Raw genomic sequence first — 25,317 nt, 5'->3', positions numbered from 1 at the left:
GCTCAATGGGGTTTCGGAACTCAGCCACAATCGAGGACCATAGGGGTTGGCAACACTCAAAGAGCCACAAATGTCCTTAAACGGAAACCCCCCATTCAATTCTGGAGCTGACCAGAAGTTTGGTTCCCCCACCATAGAGTCTCCGCCTAGAAAAAGGCATCCTTTTTCCTCTACCTGTCCTAACTGAAAGCCCTATCCATTGTGGAGCCGACTGGCGACAGGGAGCTGCAGCAGAGGGATGAAAGAGCCACAGGTGGCTCCAGAGCCACAGGTTGCCAACCCCTGCCCTATCCAGTCAGCCTTTAGGTTCATTCAATATTTTTGTGAGGAATATCCCTTTCCTGGATGTTTGAGGAATGGCAGCCTGGTCATAACCATCAATTCTTGTCAGTCATTATATTATAATCAACTAGAAAGCAGCATTTGGCACAACTCTATTGTTCTCCACACATTCTAAATTCTTTGCTTCTGGATAAAGTTAATAATCCATATGTAAATCAGAGAAAATAGTGAAGAACTGGTTGCTTACCTTCTTATAAGTTATCATTCACAAACAGGCCTACTCTTATATCTAGAATTTGAGAATAATACAAGTGCTTGACTTGTGTGTTTCTTTTGCAGTGGCCTTTTTCCCCTTCTTAACTTTCCCAGAATCTGTTTGACCTTTCACCCAGGAACATTTTGATCTGAAGTGCTGTGTGATAAAGCCCATATGTGTCAATTCACAGGTAGCTTCTCATGAAAGATCATTGGTTGCTTCGGCACACACTAACGCTTCTCTAAAACCTTTATCTTTCAGTTACCCTGCAATTTGTGAATTTTTGCAAAACAATAATTTGTTATCCGTGATTCGAGCACATGAAGCCCAGGATGCCGGGTAGGTTCATAACAAGTTATGGATTAAAGACTTCTTTGGTGAAGGTTTTTTATAACAGCAGCTTGCTCAGCCTTTCCCTGTTTTCCCAGGTACCGAATGTACAGAAAGAGCCAAACCACAGGTTTCCCATCGCTCATCACCATCTTTTCCGCACCAAATTACCTAGACGTCTATAATAACAAGGGTAAGCTGTTGAATGTATGCGAGGGGTTCCTAAATTGGATTATGGTAGATTTCTTTAAAAGGTACACTATCTTTGCTTGTTTTTTTGTTTGGCTGGAAATGTTGTGAACATGTGTTCATTCTATATTAAAAACAGTAAAGATTCCCCTACACATGTGTGCTAATCATTTCTGGCTCTAGGAAACATTCCAGTCTAGGAAAAGTGCTAGTTGTTTCCAGCTCATCTCCGTTTCAAAGCCAAAGAGCCAGCGCTATCCGGAGATATCTCTGTGGTCATGTGGCCAGCATGACTGATCGCCAAAGGCACACAGAAAGCTGTTACTTTCCCACCTTCTCAAAAATCGGTAGTTCCGATTTTTCTACTTGCATTTTACATGGTTTCGCACTGCTAGGTTGGCAGAAGCTGGGACAAGTAACAGGAGCTCACTCCATTAGGCGGCGCTAAGGATTCGAACTGGCGAACTTTCTGATTGACAAACTCAGCATCTTAGCCACTGAGCCACTGCGTCCCTTTCATTCTATATTAGGAAAGTATAAAAGGGACCGCTCATTTGGTTTGTTTCTTCTTCCCCTTTTCCCATTGTTGGAATTCTCTCCGGCCTGAAGACTATCATGAAAGAGGAGAAAGGAATAATGAAAGTCCTTCACTTACAACACTTCATTTAGTGACTGTTCCAAGTTACAATGGCTCTGAAAAAAGTGACATGACAGTTTTTCACACTTATGGCCGTTAGCAGCACCTCTGTGGCCCTGTGGCCAAAATTCAGCCGCTTGGCCACTGACTCATTTATGACGGTTGCAATGGGTCATGCGATCCCCTTCTGCGACCTTCTGATAAGTCAAAGTCAAAGCCAGATTCACTTAACAATCATGTTACTAACTTTACAACTGCAGTGATTCATTTAACAACCATGCCAACAACTGTCATAAAAATGGGGAGAACTCATTTAACAAATGTCTTGCTTAGCAGCAGAAATGTTGGCCTCAATGGTGGTTGCACGCCGAGGACCATCTGTAGTTATGAAGAAGCTGCCTTTTTCTCTTGTCATTTGGAATCAGAAAGAAATGTTCCTCTTAAATCAAGGGCCTCCAACCTTCGGCACAGTTAAAACTTATGGACTTCAACACCCAGAATTCCTCAGCCAGCAAAGTGAAGCTGGCTGAGGAACTCTGGGACTTTAAGTCCACAAGTCTTAAAGTTGCCAAAGTTGGAGATCCCTGTCATAAATAGTTTCAGTTTTCACTCGGGTGTTGTTTGTTCCAACTAGACAGCATCTTCTCTGATCCTGAGCTTGGTCCACAATATTTGTGAACTTGCGACATTGTGCTGGCCCGGTTTGACTTTCCTGTCATGCTGAATGAACCAAATTTGATGTTTTGGGATGGGGTTTCGTTCCTAGTTCTCCTGGCCATATGCAGAATTTATGTAACCACGGGAAGACTGTGGAAGAGGGAGTTGTTTGTTCACATTCGGCCGACATTATACAAGTAGCCTCATTTCACAAGGTTGATGTGAGGATAGTTCAAAGAAAAAAAAAACCCTCTGAATTCTTTGGAACACGTGGAAAGCAAATCTGATTAACAAATATTAACTGAATGTCAGAATCAGTTTGATGCTCTTCCTGTGGAAGTCTGTGCCTTATCCAAATGCAGTTTTAAATTTGGGGTTAATGGTTTTGATATTTCTGCACCCTATCCTCTAATGGGTCAGAAAGAGATAGAAATAAGTTATTTTGCTGTTCAACTACTTGTGTCTTATTGTGTCTGAACTAGGAATTAGTTGGTAATTTTTTTGTTGTTAGTTGCGAAGTCACGTCCGACCCATCGCAAACCCATGGACAACATTTCTCCAGGCCTTCCTGTCCTCTCTCATCCCCTGGAGTCCATTTAAGCTCACGCCGACTGCTTCAGTGACTCCATCCAGCCACCTCATTCTCTGCCGTCCCCTTCTTCTTTTGCCCTCAGTCTTTCCCAGCATTAGATTCTTCTCCAGGGAGTCCTTCCTTCTCAATAGGTGGCCAAAGTATTTGAGTCTCCTCTTCAGGATCTGGCCTTCTAAAGAGCAGTCAGGGTTGATCTCCTCTAGGACTGACCAGTTGGATCGCCTTGCAGTCCAAGGGACTCGCGGAGTCTTCTCCAACACCATAGTTCAAAGGAACTCATAGTTCTTTGGCGCTCAGCCTTCTTTATGGTCATTCTTATTATAGTTGGTAATACATTCAGTTTATCTCAACAACCAGTCTTATAAAACTATGATTGGAAACTGGTTTGTTAGGACAAACCATCGTTCATGCTACCTCTGTTATTTCTACTTCAGATATAAAAGTCCAGGTAGTCCTTGACGTACGACCACAATTGAACCCAACATTTATGTTGCTAAGTGAAATGTGTGTTAATCAAACTTTGGTCCTTTTTTTTTTTTGAGAATTTTTTTTATTGTTTTAGTTAAACGAAAAGAAAAAAGAAAAAATCATCTTTTATTACATCTTGTTGAAAGCATATTGATTGGTTACAAATATATTCCGTGCGTTTCTTCCACAGTCCTTACATATACTTCATTCAAATCATGTTGTACATTTTAAGTCAAGAAAGAAAAGTTATGTATTTCACTATCCCTGTACCATAATTCTCATTTGGTTACCATTGTTTAAACATGTTTTTATCTAGAATCATTTATATTAGAAGACAAAACCACCTACTGGTGTTCATTTGCAATTTCAATAGATCTCCAATACCATGACACCTTTATGACGTGTTCTAAAATTAATTCGGTTAAGTAAGATATCTAAGCATTCCCCCCCCAACACACCTGTATGTATCATTAAATATTGTCCATTAACATTTCATTGTTATTATTGTAGTTAACTAAAGGTTATTTACTGATTATCTCACCTCTCCTCTCCAGGCTCACACAATATTATAAGTTTATAACCGTCTTTAAACAATGATTTATTAATAAGTTTTATAGGACTTTTCCCTCAATCCCAAATTAGTTAATTACGTGCTAAGAAAATAAACATTAGACATCTAAGACAATCTAAAAAGTATTAACATTTCTACTTGACAATCACCCAGAATGTACATTAGCATTTCTATGGCCTGGTTATTTATCCTAACTAGGGTTATTATTTCTCTATTAGTATCATAATAAATTTATGTTAATGGATAAGCATTCAATAGTAATCTAAAACAGTCTATAAGGTACTAAAATCTCTACTTAATAATCATCAAAAATTAACTAGCTTTTTTCCATCAATTGGCATTATTAACCAGTATCTTTCCAGTAACAAAATGGTCTTTCATCTCTCGCCAGTTGTTGTGTCAATTCTATAGCCAGAATCTTTCCAGGGTTTAAGACTTCTCTCCGCACATTGAAACTTAAACAATCTCTCATGTTTTGTTGCCCTTGAGTAATGTAAGCTTAACTTTGGTTGTCAGGTTTGTTTCTGAATAGATTTGTCTTATTAACTCCATCTTTTTCTCTCTTTCTTTTTCTCCTACATCTTGGGGTTTGGGGTGGAACACCAAATTATCAAAGTCACTTTTCCAGTTTCCCTTCTTTCCACTTTCACTCACGTTTACTCCATTTATAAGTTCATCTGAGTTCTTATCTTTGTTTTCTGTATTTTCATTCACCACTTTAATTTCTGGGGCTATTACCCCATCATCTTTTTTTGTAATATCCCATAGTCTGTCCCATTTCTTGTCAAATCTCTCAAGTCCTTCTGAGATGTTTTGAAGTCCAGCCAAAATGTTTTGAATTAACAAGTTTTCTTCATCGGAGTATTGCTCCATTTTTAGAGTAAGGAAAAATATAGAGAAAGAGCAAGAAGAAGAATTTGGTACTATCTGCCACTCTAGCCTGTCACAGATTTTGAAGAATATATCTATTTTTATTATAGACAAATGTTCTTTTATGGTTTTTAAAGAAGAAGGGTTCTAAAGTTTTTCTTTCCTTTTCCAATTCTTGTCAAAATATTTTCCACACACCACTGTTTGTGACCTTGTGTCTTTATCAAGTTTTAAAGAGACGTTCCAAACCCTTTTGTTGTGCAGTCAGTATAGTTAGATAAGAGTGAACAAAGAAAACATTGTTACAACATCAAAGGAAAAAAAAGCTTCACTTGGGCTTCCAAGTGGCAGATTCAATTCTTTTAAAACCTCTTTCCTTAAGTATCTCCAATGTAATATTGCAACAAGTAGAAGAAGAAATTTATTAAAGTAAAAAGAGTTTTAATTTAAGCCAAAAAAGTTAAAGTAGTAAAGGGAAATAGGGAAAAAAAGATCCCTTCACCTCAAGCGGAAAAAACGGAAGCGTTGCAATCACTCAATCCACAAAATATTACAAGCAAGAGCAAAAAACTTTTGAAGGCAGTCCAATGGGGATTAAATATGCCGCTTTGTACTTCCTTAATGGACTAATTAAGCTTAAGAAAAGAGTTTCTTAGGGCAATCTTCTAAAAGAAAAAGAAACCCTCACCAGATAGAAACACTTTCATTCTCTCTTCCTGGAGCCGTCCAACTATGTCAGCCAAGGGGGGAGGGGTGCCTGTTTGCCGCCGGTTGGAAGCACTCCCCTTGAGTCGATCAGGGACTTTGCGATGTCCCTGTGACCAGCAAGGTCTTCTCTTCCTAGTCACCGTCTCTTCGGGATGGTTTAGGTCCTGCTGGACCGTCCAGGGGCAAAAGTGTCATCAGCGGATTCGGACAGTCGAATCCGCACAATGTATCATTGCGACGCTGGCTCCTCCTCTGAACTTTGATCCTTTTAATGACCTTTCCTGCCACAATTGTTAGGTGAATCTCTGTTAGTTCGTTAAGTGAATCTGGCTTGCTCCATTGACTTTGCTTGTCAGAAGGTCGCTAAAGAGGATCATGCAACCCCAGGGCACTGCAACCATCGTAAATATGAGTTGGTTGCCAAGCGGCTGAATTTTGATCACGTGACCATGATCGCAAGAGTGAAAAACGCTGTCAGGATAATGACGATTTAATAGCTGACCAGCTGCTGTAAGGCTGTAAACCGAGATGATGACATGGGGATGAGTCAGCAGGGTCATAAGTCACATTTTCAGCACTGTTGCAATTTCAAACTGTCACTAAACGAACTGTTGTAAGTCAAGGGCCACTGAAAAATGAAGCTAATGTTTCCTTGCAGTTAGGTTAGAACTGGGGTGTCCAACTGGTGGCCCACAGGCCGGATGCATCATAAGCAGGCCACGCCCACCCCAGCTCCACCAATGGGGAAAACATCATGAATCGTCACGTGACAGTAACGATTGGACACCCGTGGATTAGAAGAGAGCATGTAAGGCCAGGGTTTGTAACAAAGAGCACTAGAATATGTTTGGACATGGCATTACTCTTCTTCTTTTCAGTTTTTAGCAGTTGGCCTCTAGCAAAAAAAAATTTTTAATGTTTTTGTCTGAGGTGAGATGTTTCCTTTTGTTTAATAGACGTCTTAACCTAACAACAGGACTGTATTTTTGGAGCCCTTGTAAATCTTGGAAGGGAGGTACAAATCAGCACTCATCCCGTTTTCTTTTCCTTCCAGCTGCTGTTTTAAAATATGAAAACAATGTCATGAATATCAGACAGTTCAACTGCTCGCCGCACCCATACTGGCTTCCGAATTTCATGGATGTTTTCACATGGTCTCTGCCTTTTGTAGGAGAAAAGGGTAAGGGATGAACACTTGCCAGTAGTCAAAAGGTTAACCAAGAAGTGAAGGAAAAAGTCCTCTGGAACAGTAGGATTTGTTAGCCTGGGCTAGATGTAGACCCTGAGCCTTCGGTTTACTAAGGCACTCTATTTTGATGAAACTCTGCAAAATCTTGTTTTTAGAGCAACTGTTAAACTTTAAGAAAAATAACCAGACTACTGACTAGTATTACTGTAGTGAACAGTTTGAAAAAAACTATTGAACAAAATCAGCATTTTTCTGTTAGTACTGGGAAATGGATGATGGCAGTTGTGATTAAATATCTCTGTCTTGAGAAAGTAGGCACAACCATTAGGGGCCTCCGTTCTTCAAGCATCAAAGCTTATTTGTTTAAATTATCTTTTTCTTGCTGGTTTTTCCCTAAAATACCCTTTCTTCTGGAGCTAATTTAGTCTTCATTCCATAGACTTGACTCTGATTCCTAAAAGTTGTATTGTAGTCCTAACAGATATTAATAGTATTACTACATCCTATCCTTCGTCCCTCATCTGTGTGTGTGTGAGAGAGAGAATGCACTTCCCTGGGGATTATGAGACTTGAAAAAGTAATAACCGTTGCAAAGCCTTATGCCAGTCTTTAAAGGCTCTATATTTGGCTGCCACTTTCAATATTCTTAAAACTATCCAGTTCCAAAACTTACAGAATTTCTTTAATTGCCAGTTCAACATAAGGCCACATGTAGTTCAAAAGCCCACAACCCGTGAGAAACACAAGGAAGACCATACTTCAAGAATAACATCACCTAACACAGATCCTTGAGCATCTTATGTTCAAGGTGTGCTGCCAAGCACCATACTGGAGTTGTCCAATTGCATCTTTTGATAGATAAGATTAAAGGAAAATCAAATTTTGTAATGTGTCAGTCCAACTTAAAAATAACTAATGTCCCTGATTGCAACCAGCTGCTCAGTGTTGTGGCCTGTCGGCCAATCCAGCAGCCAATCAGATGAGATAATCAGGGTCAGCATCAAGGCTACCTGAGAGCTCTTAGCGGGAAGATGGAATGGAGCTGGCAGAGAGAGAGAGAGAAAGGCAGAGCCTGGGCCGTCCATCAGTCCTCAGGTGGAGAGTCAACAGCCCCCAGGTCTGAGGAAGAGGAGGAACAGCTGGGTCCAGTGCCTGACACAGGGATGTGCAGAGGAGAGGAGAGCAGTGGAAACCTATGGGCCGGTCCCTGAGACCGAAGAGCCACCGCTGCTAGCGAAGCCCCACCCTACCTCTGGGGAGAAAAGGCAGGGGGCGGGGATGAATAGATGTGGCAGACAACTATTCACTTTCCGGATGGACGGACTTGTTAGCCTGCAGTGAGAGAGAAACTTTTTTGTCGGGGTTGCCAGCACTTCTAATAAAGGAATCTTTGAGTTAATTTCAGAGGGTTTTGTTGTGTCTGGGGAGCTGGGTCAGAACACTCAGCAACTCAATCAAAGTTAGGACGGTGCTGAATGAGGAGAGCTTGGGGCTGTTCCTCAGAGCTATATTCAAATGATCATTAGATCATGATCCAAGAGCTTAGTGCAGATGGCTTCTGCCTCTGAAATAACAGATTATATCGCTTGCTTCCGTGAATGCAATTCAATTTTGAACAGTTATTTCATTTGTTCAGAAAGAGCACAGCTTCAGTCTTCTACCCTTGTTATTCAATTATGTATCCCCATGACGAAAACATTCCTGGTGGTTTGTGACCATAATAATATGTAAAAAAAACAAAACAGTATGAGATAAAAGCATAATAAATCTATAACTTTTAAAAAGTTAAAACTGATGTAATCATTGTTCAGTCGGCCATTAACATCATCCACAGGAGACAATATCTGCTTTGAAAGGCCTTATGGAATAACTCCATTTGGATGGCTTTTTGAAATATCAGAACTGTTGCTGATCTCACTCCCAGTAGAAGGCTGCTCCATGAGGAGAAGGGAGGGGGCTTCATCTAAAAGTCCCCTCTCGTATGGGTCCCACTGACCTCCCCTTGGTTGGACTGATTGTGCATACTGTTCTGACCTAGGCTTCCCAAGAGCATGTCCTGGTCCCGACAGACCCCCTTTTATGAAGTTACTGTGAATTCTGCTCCTTCACATCCAGCAGAGTCTTTCAAGGGAGGATTTACAGTCACAGACCTTATCTGGCTTGGAGAACTGCCAAGCTGATATCTGCAAAACTTGGCAAGGAGTCTCAGAGAGTCACAAACCAATTAAGCGAACAAATGGTCTGCAAACTCCACTCCCCTTTCGCTCCTCTTTTATTTCCTTTGGGAGAGGCCATTCATTGTCCATCTGTGGCCTTACTCCCAAGTCGGCTCTTGTTCGTTAGCTGTTCCCTTCATCTGGCAACTCTGCGCATGCGCACACTGGGAACAGGCTCCAGCTGTTCTTCTGCCTCATTGACGTCTGACTCTGAAGGCAGCTGATAACTGACATACGGCTGTGGCCCCCTCCTCAGGCTCCAGGACTGGCCCATGTTCCTCCCCAACCTCCTCACTGTCTGAATCTGCTGCCAGCTCTGCTGGCAGGCCACAACACGTACAATCCTATTTAGCCCAGCAGATCAGATGGGCTGTTCTTTCGTTAATTTTAAAGCTACTTTAGAATTATTTATATTGTTTACTTAGTATCCTAGTATGATTTACATAGATTGCTTCTTTAATATCCATGACTATCACTTAAGTGTTATATCTTATGATTCATGATGAAGGCATTTTTACAATGACTCTGATAATGATCTGTCATTATTGTTGTATGTCTGTTGGGAGCTTACGCACTGGAGACGAATTCCTTGTCTGTCTCATCACACTTGGCCCTCAAGAATTCTATACTTTAGTAGGCAAGCAAAGAACTTTGGGATCTAGAACCAGCCAACCGTTTGACATTGCCGCTTCATCACTTTTTCTCCCTATTTCCTGCAGTTACGGAGATGCTGGTGAACATTCTCAACATCTGCTCCGATGATGAGCTGATTTCAGATGGAGAAGAAATATTGGATGGTAACGCCTCTTTTGTAATATTTTCAGGGTCTTGGGTGGTTTCACGTAAATCCTGAGAGAGAGGGGTTCTAACATTGAAATACACAACCTTTTTCTTAGCACCATTTTGTTGCCATCTTTTCCATTCCTAAATTCAGCTTGTTATATCTATCTTCAGCTGGTTTACAGACCGTTCTTTGGGCATAAAGAAGTACTAACCCCTCTCCCCATCCACCACTCTACTATCTGGCTTTATCTTTGACCTCTCAGCTTGCTCTTTGTATGAACATTGTGAAAACGGAAAGGGAGACTTAAACAGAAGAAGCTGGGTTAAAGTAGAAAGCTTGCTCACTGCTCTTCCCATGTATTACTCCCAATTCTCTTCCTAGGAGAAGTTGACGGAGTTGTGAATGAAATTGACTCGATCAGATAGTCATCAACATCTGGTCCAGTCAATGTCATCTTTAAGGTAAAGGGCGCTTATCACCTACAGCCAATTTTTCTGTGCTTTTCTTTTTTTTAAAGAAAAGCTCAACTTGACTCCAGAAGTATCCTGGGCAGGATGGGACCATGATGTTTTTTACAGTTAACGAAGACTATCCTATCCATGCCTAAAACAATTTAAGCGAAATAATGTGCGTTAGGTTGCAAGAATATGTGTGTTAAGTTGCATGCCTGGCAATATTGTGGGTTGTTCTGGGAATTTGTTTTGGCTCTTTCTTTACATTTGGGAGCACCTGATAGCCTCGTGTAACCTGAAAATATTTGATTGGGAACATAAACACCGTCTGCCGTCTAGTTTGAATGCTATGAACAGATGAAAAAGATTGTGGAAGCAATGCTTTTTTAGTTATTGATCACGAGAGAGATTTGATCTGCCGTTTCTGCGTACTCTTCAAGACTAAAATCAACCTCATTTTTTTGCCCCTTAGTCATACTTACAGTAGTGGCCAAAATTGTGGAAACCTTTTGGGAAGTGTACAGTATTTTTGAGGTTTGATAGCTAATAATACCACTTTTTTTTAAAGTAGTACTATAAAATTATATATCCTCTGTCCAGGTAACATGGGTTTTAGCCCAGTTTAGTTTTTGCAACCTTTGTTTAAGAGATAAAAGTGGCTTTTTTTCCCTTGGAATTCTAGATTCCAGGCCAAATTCCTGCAATCTGTGCCGAACAGTCCTTGCATTCAACTTCACATTACATTGCACCATCTTGTATACACCCAGATAATTTTCTTCTGTCATGTAGGCACAGTCTCTTAATTCTTCTATCATCACTTGCTGTTGTGCACCTTTTCCTGCCTTTACCAGTGTGTTTTTGTAGTGACCTAGTCACCTTGTACCTCTTCAAAAACTTAGAAATGCCACCTTTGGTTAAGTTTCCAGGAATTTTTCTTCTAATTTCTTTTGTAGCCTTGTTCACTTAATAATACTATTTTACATCACTTTCTGGGAGACCAGTCAACTCTTTGCACCATTACTTTAATGTTTTACAAGCTCGCTAAATGAAAGAACACAAAAAAACCCCAACCAACTTGATATCGATCACACAACACACTGACAAATGCCCTCCTCTCAGTTTCAATACATGACATCAGTAACTGAATCTAACTGTGATCTGATTGGCTCATTGCCCAAACAAGATGGCACCTGATTGGCTCTCTAAACACTCATTGGCTACAATCAGATGAAGGAAAGCTACCTGATATCAATCTAAGCAAGTTGTGATTCCTTTTTGGTTATTTGGCTATAACTTTTCATAAAATACAGATAATTGAACAAAGTTTGTCGCATTACATTCTTGATTAAATTATCTTTTTACTGGTATATAATTTTATGGCACTACTCCCCAAAAAAAGTAGTGTTGTTAGCCATCAAACCCTCAAAAATACACTTTTCTCAAAAGGTTTCCACAATTTTGTACTACTGTAACTTGATAACGTGTGGAAAGCAGAAGCCAAGATGATTGCCATCCAGAGTTTGGTGAATGAGGTTTTTAGTAAAAGAGAGGAAAACTTAACCAGATGAGCTCTTGGCAGAAGCGCAAAAGAAAATGGCTTCCTTTCCCCATTGCGTTATTTTTTTTAAAAAATGTTCTTCGCTCCCTCCCATGGAAATTAAATTTGTTTCTTCTATCTCTATCTCCATCTCCTTGTATACTTGGTGTCTCCTCTCCCTGAAGATAACTACATTTCAAGCTATCCGAAAGGTACCCAGCTAGAATTTGCTAAAAGCTTAATTCTCACTGCCTGTGCCAAGAGATTTCCTCGGAGTGGATTTTTTGAATAGCTGACTAGTTGGACAGTCTCGCCATTTTCCCCTTTCCCTCCTCCCTCCTTCAGTTTTAACGTGGTGCGTTTGTTTTGTTGTTTCTTCTTTTCTTTTTAACCCTGTTTTGTTCCTTAAGGAACATTGAACGGTGTGTGATGGGGTCACATTTCTCTTGACTTTTGAATGCAGCCACCTGATGCATGGCTGGGTCTATTGGTGCATGTCAGAACTCCAGTTTGGCTTGTCCTTGTTCTTAATGCCTAGTTGGGTCATAACCAACAAAGCAAAATAAGATCTTGGTTCAGAGGAGATGTAATTGCCGTTCAGTTTGTAGTCTAAACCTGTCTCCTCTCTCCTCCCACCCAAGCCTCCATTCTTTTTGATCCATGTTTGGTCTGTGTAGTAAAAGGGAGTGGGCTTAACCCTAACATGCTGCGTTAAACAAGGGCTCGAACAAGGCCACAAAAAGTTCTAGCCGTCCCTTTTCTGCATCTGAAGAGAGCGCTTGTATGACCGGTCTCCCTTCGGCAAGCACAGCCCAGAATCCTTTTTCACCTTCACTCGGTCTTGTCGTTGTGTCCTCGCATTTTGCCAAGCTGTGTCCCTGTGGCTGAGTCATTCATGTTACTTCCCTGGTGTTGTGTGGTCCGACCCGCTGGTGGGAAGCAAGAGAGGTCTGCTGCTCTGAATAACACTTGGCATATTTCTTCTTGTGGTCATTTCTCTTCCCATGTTGGACTTTTCCTGTATGTTGCCTTGTCCGTCACTCGCTATCCTTTTTCCATTCTGATCATGACTTTTCCGTAACCGACTAAATGCAATTTTAGCTGTAAAGTTGTAATCTGGTTTCTCTTTCCTAGAATCAAGTAGATGCTGCATACTGGCATCAACTGAGCCTGTAAAGCATGATTTGCACCTCATCCTTTTTTTTTTTTTTTTTAATCATTTTTGATTCTTCTTTCCTAAGGAGGTACAACTGCCCGTAAAGAGATCATCCGGAATAAGATCAGAGCCATTGGGAAGATGGCACGAGTCTTTTCAGTTCTTCGGTAAGCTGGTTCTTTTCTTGGGAATCTTGGTCAGAAAGGCTGCTTAATGGTTTTGCCAGACTGCTCCTGTTGTATCAGTACAGCTCAAAAGATGCTTGCCAGGAGCCCCATTTGGGAAAAGTATAAAAGGGTTTTGAAGGATTGAAAATCCTCAAGCACAAAGGTCGGTCACATACATCAACTGTGCAGGTCCTTCTTTCTGGAACCAGAGTTTTAGCAAGACATATCTTATTGAGGTTTTTTTTAAAAAAATCATTTGAATAGTTTGAATCAAGATCACATGAAGTGTTAATACCACTTTAGAATGCCTTGGTAAGGCCACACTTGGAATGCATCTCCCATAATTAAGGATATAGAAGCATAAAATGATATAGCTATCCTTAGTAAGGTGGGTAACGTGAAATGGCTGAGCAAATGCACTTTTCAAGTAGACAGCTATTTGAAATTACAACTGCCAAAACATCTTAGGGTGTTTACGTGAAACATTTACGTGAGCGAGATTCAAGCAGCTTGACACAATGGTCAGATATGGGAGATTCCGTTCTATACCCTACAATGAGTGTCTCTAGCTCACATCCTGTTTGATTGTTGCTTGTACAAGGGGGTGAGAGATAGGTTCCTTGGTCCATATACCAAACGAAGGACCCATTGGGATCCCCCTATCAAAACAACTTACCTTATGTGTAGCCAGAACCTAAAAATAACATTTAACACAGCACAGGACTTAAGCAAAATGGTTCAGTTGAGATCTGCATTCGGTGTTGTAAGGGCAACACTGAAATATAATTTTATGTTAATTTATTCTATTTAATATACTTATGTATTAAATTATATTGTATCTTATCCTATAACTATTCTATTTTACCCTATTCTTACTATAAATTGTTTGTAGATTTTATTGGTGATATGCGTTTGAACCTTGTGCTTTGATATGGCCTGAGGGCTAATCAATAAAGCTATAATAATCTCCCCATAATGAAGCTTTTAAGGAGTATCAGCTGTTTCTTTATCCCATATGTCCCACCTTCTTTTTTCCTTGGAATCAAAAGCAGGCTGGATGTGAATCCTTGCATCTAGGTAGAAGCCAAAAAGGCTTCATTGCTTAATTCCACACACGGATTAAAGAAGAGGTTGGCAACATGGTGCCATAATAACATTTGATGATACCCACTGGCCACCTTCTGATCAAATGTAATTGATCTACATCAGGGGGTCTCTGTTTGGCTGGGCATTTAGGTATTCTCTCTATAGAGATGTTTCCCAAGCCTAGCTAGTTTGTTAGTTCGTTTTATCTTTCTGTCTCCCTCAAAGAAAGGCTGTACTACTACTCTCATCTACTTGAGATGGTTGGACAACAGTTCTCCAAATTTTCAAGCCAGCATGGCTGCCGCTAATACAGAGATCTTCAACCTTGGCAACTTTAAGACTTGTAGACTTCAATCTCCAGAGTTCCTCGGCCAGCTTTGCTGGCTGAAAAACTCTGGGAGTTGGTCCACAAGTCTTAAAGTTGCCAAGGTTGGCAACTTTGCTGGCTGAGGATCTCTGGGAGTTGAAGTCCACAAGTCTTAAAGTTGCCAAGGTTAGCAACTTTGCTGGCTGAGGAACACTGGAAGTTGAGGTCCACAAGTCTTAAGGTTGCCAAGGTTGGAGACCCCTGCGCTAATAGCAATAGCACTTAGACTTACATACCACTTCATACTGCTTTTACAGCCCCCTCTAAGTGGTTTACAGAGTCAGCCTCTTGCCCCCAACAATCTGGGTCCTCATTTTTACCCACCTCGGAAGGATGGAAGGCTGAGTCAACCTTGAGCCTGGTGAGGTTTGAAGTGCCAAATTGCAGGCAGCCGGCAGGCAGCAGAAGTATCCTGCAGTACTGCACTCTAACCACGGTGCCACCGTGGCTAAGAATTACAAGAAGTCAAAATCTAGGCGCCTCAAAAGTTGCTGAGGTTGGGAAACCCCCTTCTACAGAATTTCAAGTACCAGAGTCCTAAAGAGCTGATGTGCTTCTATCTGTTTGCTCATGTATAAATTGGTCTCGTTGCTTCTGTTTTCAGAGAGGAGAGTGAGAGTGTGCTGACGCTCAAAGGCCTGACCCCCACAGGTACTCTGCCAATGGGAGTCCTCTCAGGGGGGAAGCAGACTCTACAGACAGGTAAGTATGCCAGAAGTGAGGTCCTTCCATTGTGGGATACGAAGGATAGCAATGGAAATTTAGCTTCTGAACATGCCTTAAGGAAACTACTGGATATTGCAGGAGGAGGTTAAATTGAGGCTGCTTTTCCCTTCCCATCACAGGGTCTAGGTTTTTGTCATAAAAAAGATGAATTGCAAGGGTCCCCTTGGATTGTCTGGCCATACTCTTTTAAGTTTCCAAATCTGGCGTTCCAAGGTAGCATATGAATAAAACTTAGAAGATACAATAAACTACTTTTACTTGGTAGAAAAGTAAGGTTGAAGCCCCTCACTTAATTTAACAGAAACCCAGCAAAAAAGCTGAAAAGATCATCTCCAAGACATGCATATAACATCATTGCTGAACCCAGAAACTTAAAGCATGTGTAGATATGTTCTTTGGGACAACTATCTAGAGCTTCCCTCCAATAAACAATTAGGCTTCTGTTGACGGGAAAAAGAGCATACATCACTGCCATTGGTCTGCCCTTGACCCATCTGTTCTTAGTGATCACATTGAAAATGATTGGTGGAGATTTCAGATTTCCTCCCCAGTTTTGCATCATTTACCCTGTTGATGCTAAACTGAAACCAGCCGGAAGCTTTTGTGTGACACTCTGTGAGTTTCAGACTAGTTAAGTTAGTATAACTAGTTAAGTTATACAGAACAATGTTTTGAGTAGGAAATGGAAGATATTTGGATGCCTAGTTGAATTTCCAATTCAGCCATCTATCTGAAACTCAGGGGTTGACAAAGCAAGTAGATAAATAGGTACTACTTTGGTGAGAAGGTAACAGTGCACCCTGTGATGTCATGCTGGCCACATCCAAGGAAATGTCTTCGGACAGTGTGGGCTCAATGGCCTCGAAATAAAGATGAACATCACTCCCTAAAGTTGGTCATGACTAGTGGAGTAAAATCTGCAGGGCCTTTTTTTCCAATTCATCCCAAAAGGGGACTCAGGATGGCTTGCATAAAATAATGAATGTGATCACAGATTAAATTAACCTGTGGTCCTCCAGATCACGTTGTTCTTCTATCAGCTACAGCTAATATAGGCAGTAAGGAAGGATGATGGAAGTTGCTACATATCAACATGTGGAGGGTGTCAGACTTCTCAGGTAGAACCTGGCCAGGAAACAGACATCCCATGAAATCTTGGGACTCTGCTGTTTGTTAAAGCTAAAATAACAGAATCTTGAAACTCTGGCAAAGATTCTTTCTTTCCCTTCTTATTCTAAAGAGGACCAAGGCAGAGCAGTTTTTATTTCTTACCCACTCCTCTTCATCAGGGCTTCGCTGAAATTTATATAACAGCTGTTGAATTTCTTCTTCAAAGCCATCTCTGTACTTCACACCAAACCAGATGTTGCTCACCCCGGTAGCTTGGATCAGTCAGTAAAACCACAAAAATTGCCTTCATTTCCCCCTCCTTGATCTAAAGAAGGTTTCCTTTGAGGAGCATGTAGTATTTATAAACCAATCAAGGTGTTCCAGTCAATCAAATTGCTTGTGTTATCTGAAATTCAAGAAAAAATTGACATTTTGGCAAATCGTTTTCCTTAACCACAAAGCTGAGATTCGCTGTACGAGGTCCAAATTCTCTCTAGTCCAACATTACATTCTCACTGTAACTGAACAAATGTCATCTGGAATGTGTACAAAAGAACATAAGAGCAGTATTTTCCTCCTAGCCATTTAATAGTGATAATCTAAAAGTGCACATTTTGATGTCTGCTGGATGTATTGAAAGAGCAGCTATATGTACATGATACTTACTAGTCCTGAATCTACCAACTTTCTGCTTTGTTGGAAAAAGTGAGAGTGAAAAAACCTTCTGAATCTAAATTTCCACTTCACATATAATATTGCAAACTTCTTTTTTGTCTCCTCATAGAGACTGTGTACAAATATTGATTGATGCTGTCATCCTGACTATGGAATCTATCATCTCCCTCCCTCCCTCCCTCTCTCCCTCCCTCTCCCTCCCTTCCTCCCTCCCCCCCCTCTCTCACACACACACACACACACGCATACACACAAACAATGTGTTCTATAATAGTTACATATTGTAAAAATATCAACTTATTGAAACATGTTGCATTGCATTTAATTTACTGAAATCACTACATGATCTCACAATGAGATATTACAGATTCCTTTATTTTTTAATAGTTTTTATTTAACTTTTTCAAATTTAAAAAACCACAAGTATAAAAGGAAAAAAGAAAAGGGGAAAAATACAAAACCAAATACAAACAGATAAAAATACAAAAAACATGAACAATATAATTTTACATCTGTAAAATTATAATTTTATATCTGTAGTGCAGTGTGTTAATCTTTTTCTACTGCCAGCATTTGAACTCAGTTTCAAATCAGCTTGATCTCCTTCCTATTAACATCAGATGACTTCTTAGTTATACCGTGAAGAATGATTTCCTCTCTTGCGGTTTGCTTTGATTATGTTCTCATTGTATGTGAAGAAAGCATGTTATAGGAAAGAGTGTCACATGGACCAAAAGAGTGCCAAATTGCTCTTAAGATTTGGTACTCCTTTTGACCAAGAAAGCCCAGGAAAAGACCGTGCTTTTTTAAGGAACCATGGTGGAGGCTGCCCACCATGGATGGTGCTTCTTTTGTTTCTGGAGCCATTTTGAAGGATATCAGACAGGTAGATTGTCAGATAGGCCCCCGGCAAAGAAGCAGACCGCACTCTGGAAAATGAAGAAAATAGCTTCAGAATGCTTTTGCTGGCATGAAGCCATAAAGAAGTGGTGTATACTTAGGATTGGCAAAAGTCGAGAATCATTACAGGCAGTCCTTGGGTGAAGAACATCCAAATTACGAGCCACTCATATTTACAGACAGGCTGCCTGTTACTAAAAATGGCGGACAGCATTCTTCCTCAAGCAGACAAACCGCTGAAGCTGGACAATGTTTTCATGAAGCTTTTTTAACATATCACTTGTTTTCAGAGGTTTATGAGAAGATTGCATGGCTTCGGTAGTTCACCAGTTTGAGGTAGAAGAATGCCAGTTTTAATAATAGGCAGCCTGTTTTTCAAGTATTTGAGTTCTGACTTACTGTATTTTTTGGAGTATAAGATGCACCCTTTTCCCTAAAAAAAAAAAGGCTGAAAATCTGGCTGCGTCTTACACACTGAATACAGTATTTTGTGCCTCCTGAAACCCTGCCCCTTTCATCCAAATGACCATGCATAGCCTTTAGGAGGCTTTCAGAGTGCTCCTGGGGGGTGGGGAGGGCAGAAATGAGCGAAAAACACACCATTTTTTGCTCAATTTTGCTCTCCCCCCAGCCCCCAGGAGCACTCTATAAGCCTCCTAAAGGCTGTGCATGTCCTTTTTTTGACAAAAAAAATGGGCCGTTTTTTGCTCATTTTTGGCCTCCCCCAGGAGCATTCTACAAGGGTCCTAAAGGCTATTCATGCCCTTTAAAAAAAAAAAATCCCCCCATTTTTTTTTAATTTGCCTCTTCAAAATCTTGGTGCGGCTTATACTCCGGTGCATCTTATACTCCGAAAAATACAGTACATCCCAAAGGTGCTTTTTGAAAAGGCAACTGGACTTTTTGGTTTTTCTTTGAAGATGTTTCGCTTCTCATCTAAGAAGCTTATTCAGCTCTGGCTTCTCCGATGAGAAACGAAACGTCTTCAAAGAAAAAACAGAGATTTCAGTTGCCCCTTGAAAAAGCATCTTTGGGGCAACCATGACCTGGATGATGGAGAATCTCTATAGACATTCCCACTTGCACACAATTTTTTAGTTAAAAGATGGGAATAGATCTTATTCTTACCTCAAGACTGTCTCTTTCACACTCATGATTACTGCTCAGTACATCCATTTTGTCAATCAGATAGACCCATGTTAACATTTTCTGTCCGAAGTGGGTTGTAAGGAGTGAAATAACCAACAGCCTGGAGTCCCCTTTAATTGTAGAAAAATGCTTCAGGTTTAATTGCTGCTGTCCATCGTCACCTTCCCTTTGGAACATCCTGTCAGGATTCCAAGTAATATACCCACAGCAAACAAAACTCTGAGGCAGGTAAACTCCTCAAAGAATAGTTTTATTGGATATATCATATTGACACAGTTCTAGTGAAAACCAACTCTGAAGGTTTCCACGCTACCAGATTTTTTGGAGTATAAGATGCCCCGAAGTATAAGATGCACCTAGCTTTTGGGGAGGAAAACAGGGGGGGGGGATCTGCTTCTATCTCCCAGCTATTTGCCTCCTTGCAACAAACAGTAAACAGTACAGACAATATACACTGTTTGTAGTGTTACATTTGAGACGATACTCGTACAGATGCTGTTAAAATTGATGTGGCTTTCTGGAAGTATAGTTATTCTCCGCTATTTAAAAGAAGATACAATAGCAGTATTGTAAGAGCAGGGCCTCTTCAGATCAAGCATGTATTTTAAAAAGCTTCTTCATTTTGTTAAGCTGTCTAGAACAAAAGTAAAGCAGTCTTTAAAAAATAAGTCTAATAATTTGAACATTCTATAGTCATTTATAGGTATTGACTTACCTCCTTGCAGCAAACAGCCTGATTAGCACAAGAAAAAAAAATGTGCTTCTTCCTCCCAGCAATTTGTCTCATGGGGCAAACAGCAAATTTCACTTTCAATTTCTCCCGATGTCCCCATTTGCAAGGAGGTAAATTGCTGGGAGGCAGAGGCCAAAGAGTTGGGGCCAGTGGGTGAGTGAGGCTACATTCAGTGTATAAGACGCACCCAAATTTTTACCCTCTTTTAGGGAGGGAAGGAGCGTCTTATACTCCAAAAAATACGGTAATTAAAAGTAAAAGTTTTTCCCCTTCACCAAACAATCAGTCACATGGTCCAATTAGGGTGCCGTCTGGTTGCTTGCTTGCTGACGTCATTTCTCCTCTCTCTCTGACCAGGTGTGAGAATGTCCTTGGTTCTCAGGGGAAAGTGTTTTGTTTTGGCTACAAAATCCCAGCTATCTCTATTCCCCCCTCCCTCTCCCTCAGCTCCAATGTGGCAACAGTGAAGCCTCAAAATGGCCGCGATCAGGTCAGCTTCATGGTTGACACATCCTTTTCCCAATAATAATCAGCCATCTAAAACAAGCACCCCTTTCATGTAGAAACTTTTTCAAAAGTGGTTGCTTAGCTTCAGTACCATGATGTGCAGGGGTTATCTGTGAAATGCTGTAGTGCGAATGATTTGGGCGCGTGTTAGCACCCATCCAACCACTCACAGAAAAGTTGATTCCAAGCCAGTGGTTAGATTCCACTCTCCTGGAAACTCAGCAGAGCCATTTCCCAATCTGTCGACACCTCGACATTTAACCTCCAATGCACTTTCACCTCTTGCCCTCTTGGCCATCCTGTTCTGCTGCTCAGCCATCATCACCCTCCTCCTCTCGTTGGGTTATCGGGCGGGTTCTAAGTCTCTTAAGCAACCATAGTGATGTTAAAGTTCACTCACGCTTTTCTGTCTTTATTTTTGCATGCCACTGTTCCTTCTGTATTACAGCCACAGTAGAAGCAGTAGAGGCACGGGAAGGTATGGCTAGAATCTTGCAAGATGGTTTGTGTGTTTGCTAATCTTTTTTTTTAACCCCTCATCCAAGACTTTTATTGTCAGCATTACAAAAAAAATCCATATTCTTGCATCACCAGAAGCAGAGAGCAGCTGAAGGAGAAAAGCACCTGCTTGGCACATCCTCCACCCTCATTGTCCACCTCAGTAAGAGCCCAAATGCATTCTGTTGTCTCTGCCTTACGGCTACTTCAACTGGCCGATTTTCCTTGTTGTTCTGAGAAACAGAAGGTGCTGAGTTTCAATAGCTGCAGAGATGTAATAGTCAGTGGTGAGATTCAAAAAGTTTTGCTACCGGTTCTGTGGGCGTGGCTTGGTGGGCGTGGCAGGGGAAGGATACTGCAAAATCCCCATTCCCTCCCCAGCCCACTAACCTGTTTTCCAGCTCCGTTCTCCTGTTCAGGGCAACAAAAGAAGATCGCCTGGGAGGCAGCAGGGGCGGGGCCAGCCTATTTGCTGGTTGTCCGAACTACTCAAAATTTAACACTACCGGTTCTCCAGAACCTGTCAGAACTGGCTGAATACTACTTCTGGAATAGTCCATACAGCGGAACCTCCAGTCACAACCATAATCCATTCCAGGACTTCGGCCGCAATCTGATTTGGTCGTGATTGGAAACAAGGCTGACTGTACATGCGCATATTAAAAAATGGCGCGGCAGGGGAAATTGCCGCAGGAGGGAAAATCACCGCGGCTGTGTTTGATCACCACCCGAGCATTTGTTCGCGACCGGATGCAAAAATATTTCAAAATTTTTGGTTGGCTGTTTTATATATATATTTTGCCACCAAAAAAGGCACCAGGTCTTATTTTGGGGGGATGTCATCCGCTGACTAGCTCCACTTGCGTGTGTCACCATCAGCCTCCTTTTTGCTGTCAGAGGCCTTCAGGAACTTCTTCTGCAGCTGGCAAATCTTTCCCGAAGGCCTCTGCAACCAGTAACAGAGCTCTGGATCAATCCGGAGCTTTATTATCAGCTACAGAGGCCTTCAGGAAAACCTTGCTGGCTGCAGAAGAAATGCGCCGGCAAGGCAGATGTGGTGTGTGAGGCCTGGCTGCAACTGTCCAAAGGTAAGTAGTAGGGCAGCTCCACCACCACCCATCCCCCCCCCAGCTTAATTTTTACCCCTGCACTCTGGAGTGGGCGGGATCTTAACTAGGGATTATTTGGGGGTGTAGGGTTTATATTGGGCACACATGTAAAAATCAAGCTAGGACTTACTTTCAGGGTAGGTTGTATTTTCAGGGAAACGGTATTGCAGAATTATTTATGCTCAGCCCTGGGTTGGATAGAAAGTGTTAAAGCTGTGCCAAGTGGGTGAAGAGGCTTTGGCCATACATACCTGAAGCTTTTCTCTGCACCCAGTTCATGGTCATGCAAGACTTTTTCATTCAAAGATTGGTTCCTTTTCCCCTTTTTGTGGTGTGGTGTTTTTTTTTTAAATCTGTGTGTGTTTTTGTGTGTGTGTGTGGTATTCTGCTGTGCTGAAGACTATGACTTTGATTTAGTACTCGGTGATTTTGATGTTATGTTTCCCAGCTTTGAAAAGAATGCTGTTATTTTCACCGCACCTTTGCTTCCCTCGCTGAGCATCTGTCTGACTTCCTAATTTGTTTTTCCCCAGATTAGGTTTGAAGTTCTATGAAGTGAAAAAAAAATGCCTTCATTAACAGTTTTGCCTAAAAATTATTTAGGCTACAGACAAACAGATATGTTTTTTAAACAGATTTAAAAAGTTGGAGAGAAATCTCTTGAAACATGTTTATATATTTTTTTCTTACTGATTTTTCACCCTGATCATAACCTACAGGGTTTTTGAAGCATTAAAGATTAAAAAATGAGTCAATTGATTCGGACTCTGTAAACCGCTTAGAGAGGGCTGTAAAGCACTACGAAGCGGTATATAAGTGCTATTGCTATTGGAAGCCAAAATGTGGAAACATCGTCTATCGCAACCAGAAATAATAAATCTTTTTAAAATATTTTGAGGGAAAGTATCTCACATGGCTCCTAGATTGCTGGAAACATGGTCGTAGAGTGAATGAAGAAGTCAGACGCATGCTCTACGCACACAACCTCTGCTTGACAGCAGAGGAGCAAGTATTTACAAGTCAACGGACCTTCTTTGCAAACGCCTCCAATTGCCCCTTTTCCCTCCCTGTAGCCATCCGTGGATTTTCGCCGCAACACAAGATCCGCAGCTTTGAAGAAGCCAGAGGTCTGGATCGCGTCAACGAGCGTATGCCGCCACGCAAGGATTCAAAGCATCCTGACGGTCCAGTGAATTTAACCTCAACAAACACTGCGGACAAGAATGGGACAGGGAAGAAAGCCCAGTAACAGTTCCATATCACTAAAGCATCCAAAACTTAATGAATTCTATTTATTTATTATGAAAGTGGGGTAGGGGGGGTGCGGGGTGAGGGTGGGGGGGAAGAAACCAACTTAGCCTGGAGGCACATCCATAATCCAGTTTGCATCCATTCTGTAAGAGAGGTGACCATTTTGTAAGTTTTTTAAATTTTATGTTCAATATATAAAGTCATCTTTTTTGTTTTTAAATTTAGGATGGGTTCTAAAAACTAGTACATCTATAAAGTGTTCTGTACAGATAGATATCCCTGTGAAGAGGGGGAAGTACCCTGTGTTGGTGAGGTTGGGAGGGAAGGGAAGCCAAATCAGCCTAGTTCAACTACTGTTATCTGATTTATTGGAACCGTTTTAAGTTAGCATTTTTTTAAAAAGCGACATCTTCAATTTGAACACATTTTCTTTCCCACATTTACTCTTTTTTAAAAATTCTCCTTCTGTTTCTCACCCCATCTGATGGTCCAGCACTTGACTTCCATTAAAAGGCATGCTGCTTAGGGGCAATTGGTCAACTTTTTCCTTTGTGGAAGTCTTTGTCAGAGATAAATTCAGGACAGGACAAGTTGCTAGATATTTGTAATGGGAATCCCCCTTTTTCCAGGCCTACGACAACTTGCCGTGGATAGCTCGCCCCAGGACAATTCAACAATTCAATTTAATTATTTAAAATAGTTTTTTTTTAAATATATTTTTGTCATTCACATTTCATTTGTGTCTCCTTTGGCAATCCTTTCTTTAATGATTCTATTCAACTATTTCTTCAATATTAACTCTTGTCCTCTGACGAGTTGCCCATGGTGAATTGTCACATGGTGACTTCTTGTTCCATTCCGCCCTTTTCCTCCCCCATCTCCTCAAACGTATGTCCCATCACTTTTCCTTCAAAAATCCCAATTCCAGTAGAGATAATTTCTTGGAATAAACCATTATTAGGTCAGTTTTGATGAATGTGATTCAGGGTTTCCATTCATCCGATTTCCATTCATCCATTCACTCTTGGGAGCTAATCCAGCTGGCTGCTACTATTTTCTATGCGTTTAACCCCGTTTGACTTGCATCAGCATCACACACTTAAGGGATTCATATGGTTTCTCTGCGCTACAAACAACCTCGCAAGATTGTTTAGCAGTCGCGATCTTAATGTAAATGGAGAAGGGAAATATATTGCTCTTCATACCACCTCCATAATGAGCCCCAGCAATATTGCAGGTTCAGTATGAATGAATGGACACTGTGACATCTAGGGAGAATAACGTGTAAAGTTCTGCGTCCAAAACCGAGCGTTTCTCCTCTCGTTCAGATGTACCCAGGTATATGCCTCTTCGTGACAGACAGGTGGGAAACTCCAGCAGGCCCGTGTAGGGATACTGGTTGAGGAATCATCTTTGGGCTTAAGGAGCAGAAAAAGGCTCCATTCTTTTTTCCACCCTATATATAACTGACAAAATGCGCTCTGCTTTCATCTAAAAAGCTTCTCCATAATTTCAAGAGTGAAAGTGTGATTCTCCAGCCCTTATAACTAGAAAAACGGTCATTAACGTGGAATCAGAATTTGCACACAACATATGTAGGCTGAATGTTAATACCCTCAATCAACATTGCCCCATCAAATTGCAACCTTCCATCATCTGCTCAATTGTCTTTGTTCAGATTTGCTTCTGGAAGCAACACGGCTTTTTATTCCCCTAACGAGGGCTACCCCAGTTATGAAAAAAAGTGTTTGTAGCTGTTCTGTTAGGTCTATACCCTAGGATTCTTTTAGGGTTGGTGCACATCTGTATTTTGGGATGTTTTTCTATATAGGAAATGCATGGCTGAGACAAATGCAGGTACTGACAAATTGTGCATGGGCTCCAAGTTTCTGGAGTTCTCTTTCCACAAAACAGAGTAGCTATTTCACTTTTCACATTTCTCCAACTATATAGTTAGTGGACTATCTCAACCCTCTTCTTTGTAAAAAGTTCCAAAACCCCAACAAGCACCAGGGCATGGGGGGATGCTTCCTCCTTGCCCTTGAAGGGTTTATGGATGGTAGTGAAGGCCTGCTTATCTTACAAGGGAAGAAATACAATTTTCCCCACAATGGGTGGTGTTGGCAAGGGAAGGGAAAAAAGAGA

At 41.1% G+C, this 25,317-nt stretch overlaps 1 protein-coding gene across 2 annotated transcripts in view; it reads left to right on the top strand.

The window, feature by feature from the left end:
- The window catches only part of PPP3CC (protein phosphatase 3 catalytic subunit gamma), a 90,445-nt gene extending 67,242 nt beyond the window's left edge, over nt 1–23,203 (top strand). The window contains exons 7-14 of one of the 2 annotated variants that reach the window (XM_032228927.1): nt 800–877; nt 967–1,061; nt 6,615–6,740; nt 9,685–9,762; nt 12,980–13,061; nt 15,119–15,216; nt 20,763–20,792; nt 22,995–23,203. In XM_032228927.1, coding sequence (XP_032084818.1) covers nt 800–877; nt 967–1,061; nt 6,615–6,740; nt 9,685–9,762; nt 12,980–13,061; nt 15,119–15,216; nt 20,763–20,792; nt 22,995–23,170 — 763 coding nt within the window. In that variant the 3' untranslated portion in view covers nt 23,171–23,203. The remainder of the gene's footprint in view (nt 1–799; nt 878–966; nt 1,062–6,614; nt 6,741–9,684; nt 9,763–12,979; nt 13,062–15,118; nt 15,217–20,762; nt 20,793–22,994) is intronic. The other variant, XM_032228928.1, reaches the window with a different exon arrangement.
- Nucleotides 23,204–25,317: the final 2,114 nt, after the last annotated feature.

This window comes from Thamnophis elegans, chromosome 13, assembly GCF_009769535.1.
Source record: "Thamnophis elegans isolate rThaEle1 chromosome 13, rThaEle1.pri, whole genome shotgun sequence".
In the NCBI taxonomy this organism is placed as follows: Eukaryota; Metazoa; Chordata; class Lepidosauria; order Squamata; family Colubridae; genus Thamnophis; species Thamnophis elegans.
The sequence above is the reverse complement of the archived record's forward strand: the minus strand, read 5'-3'. Positions and strand labels throughout refer to the sequence as shown.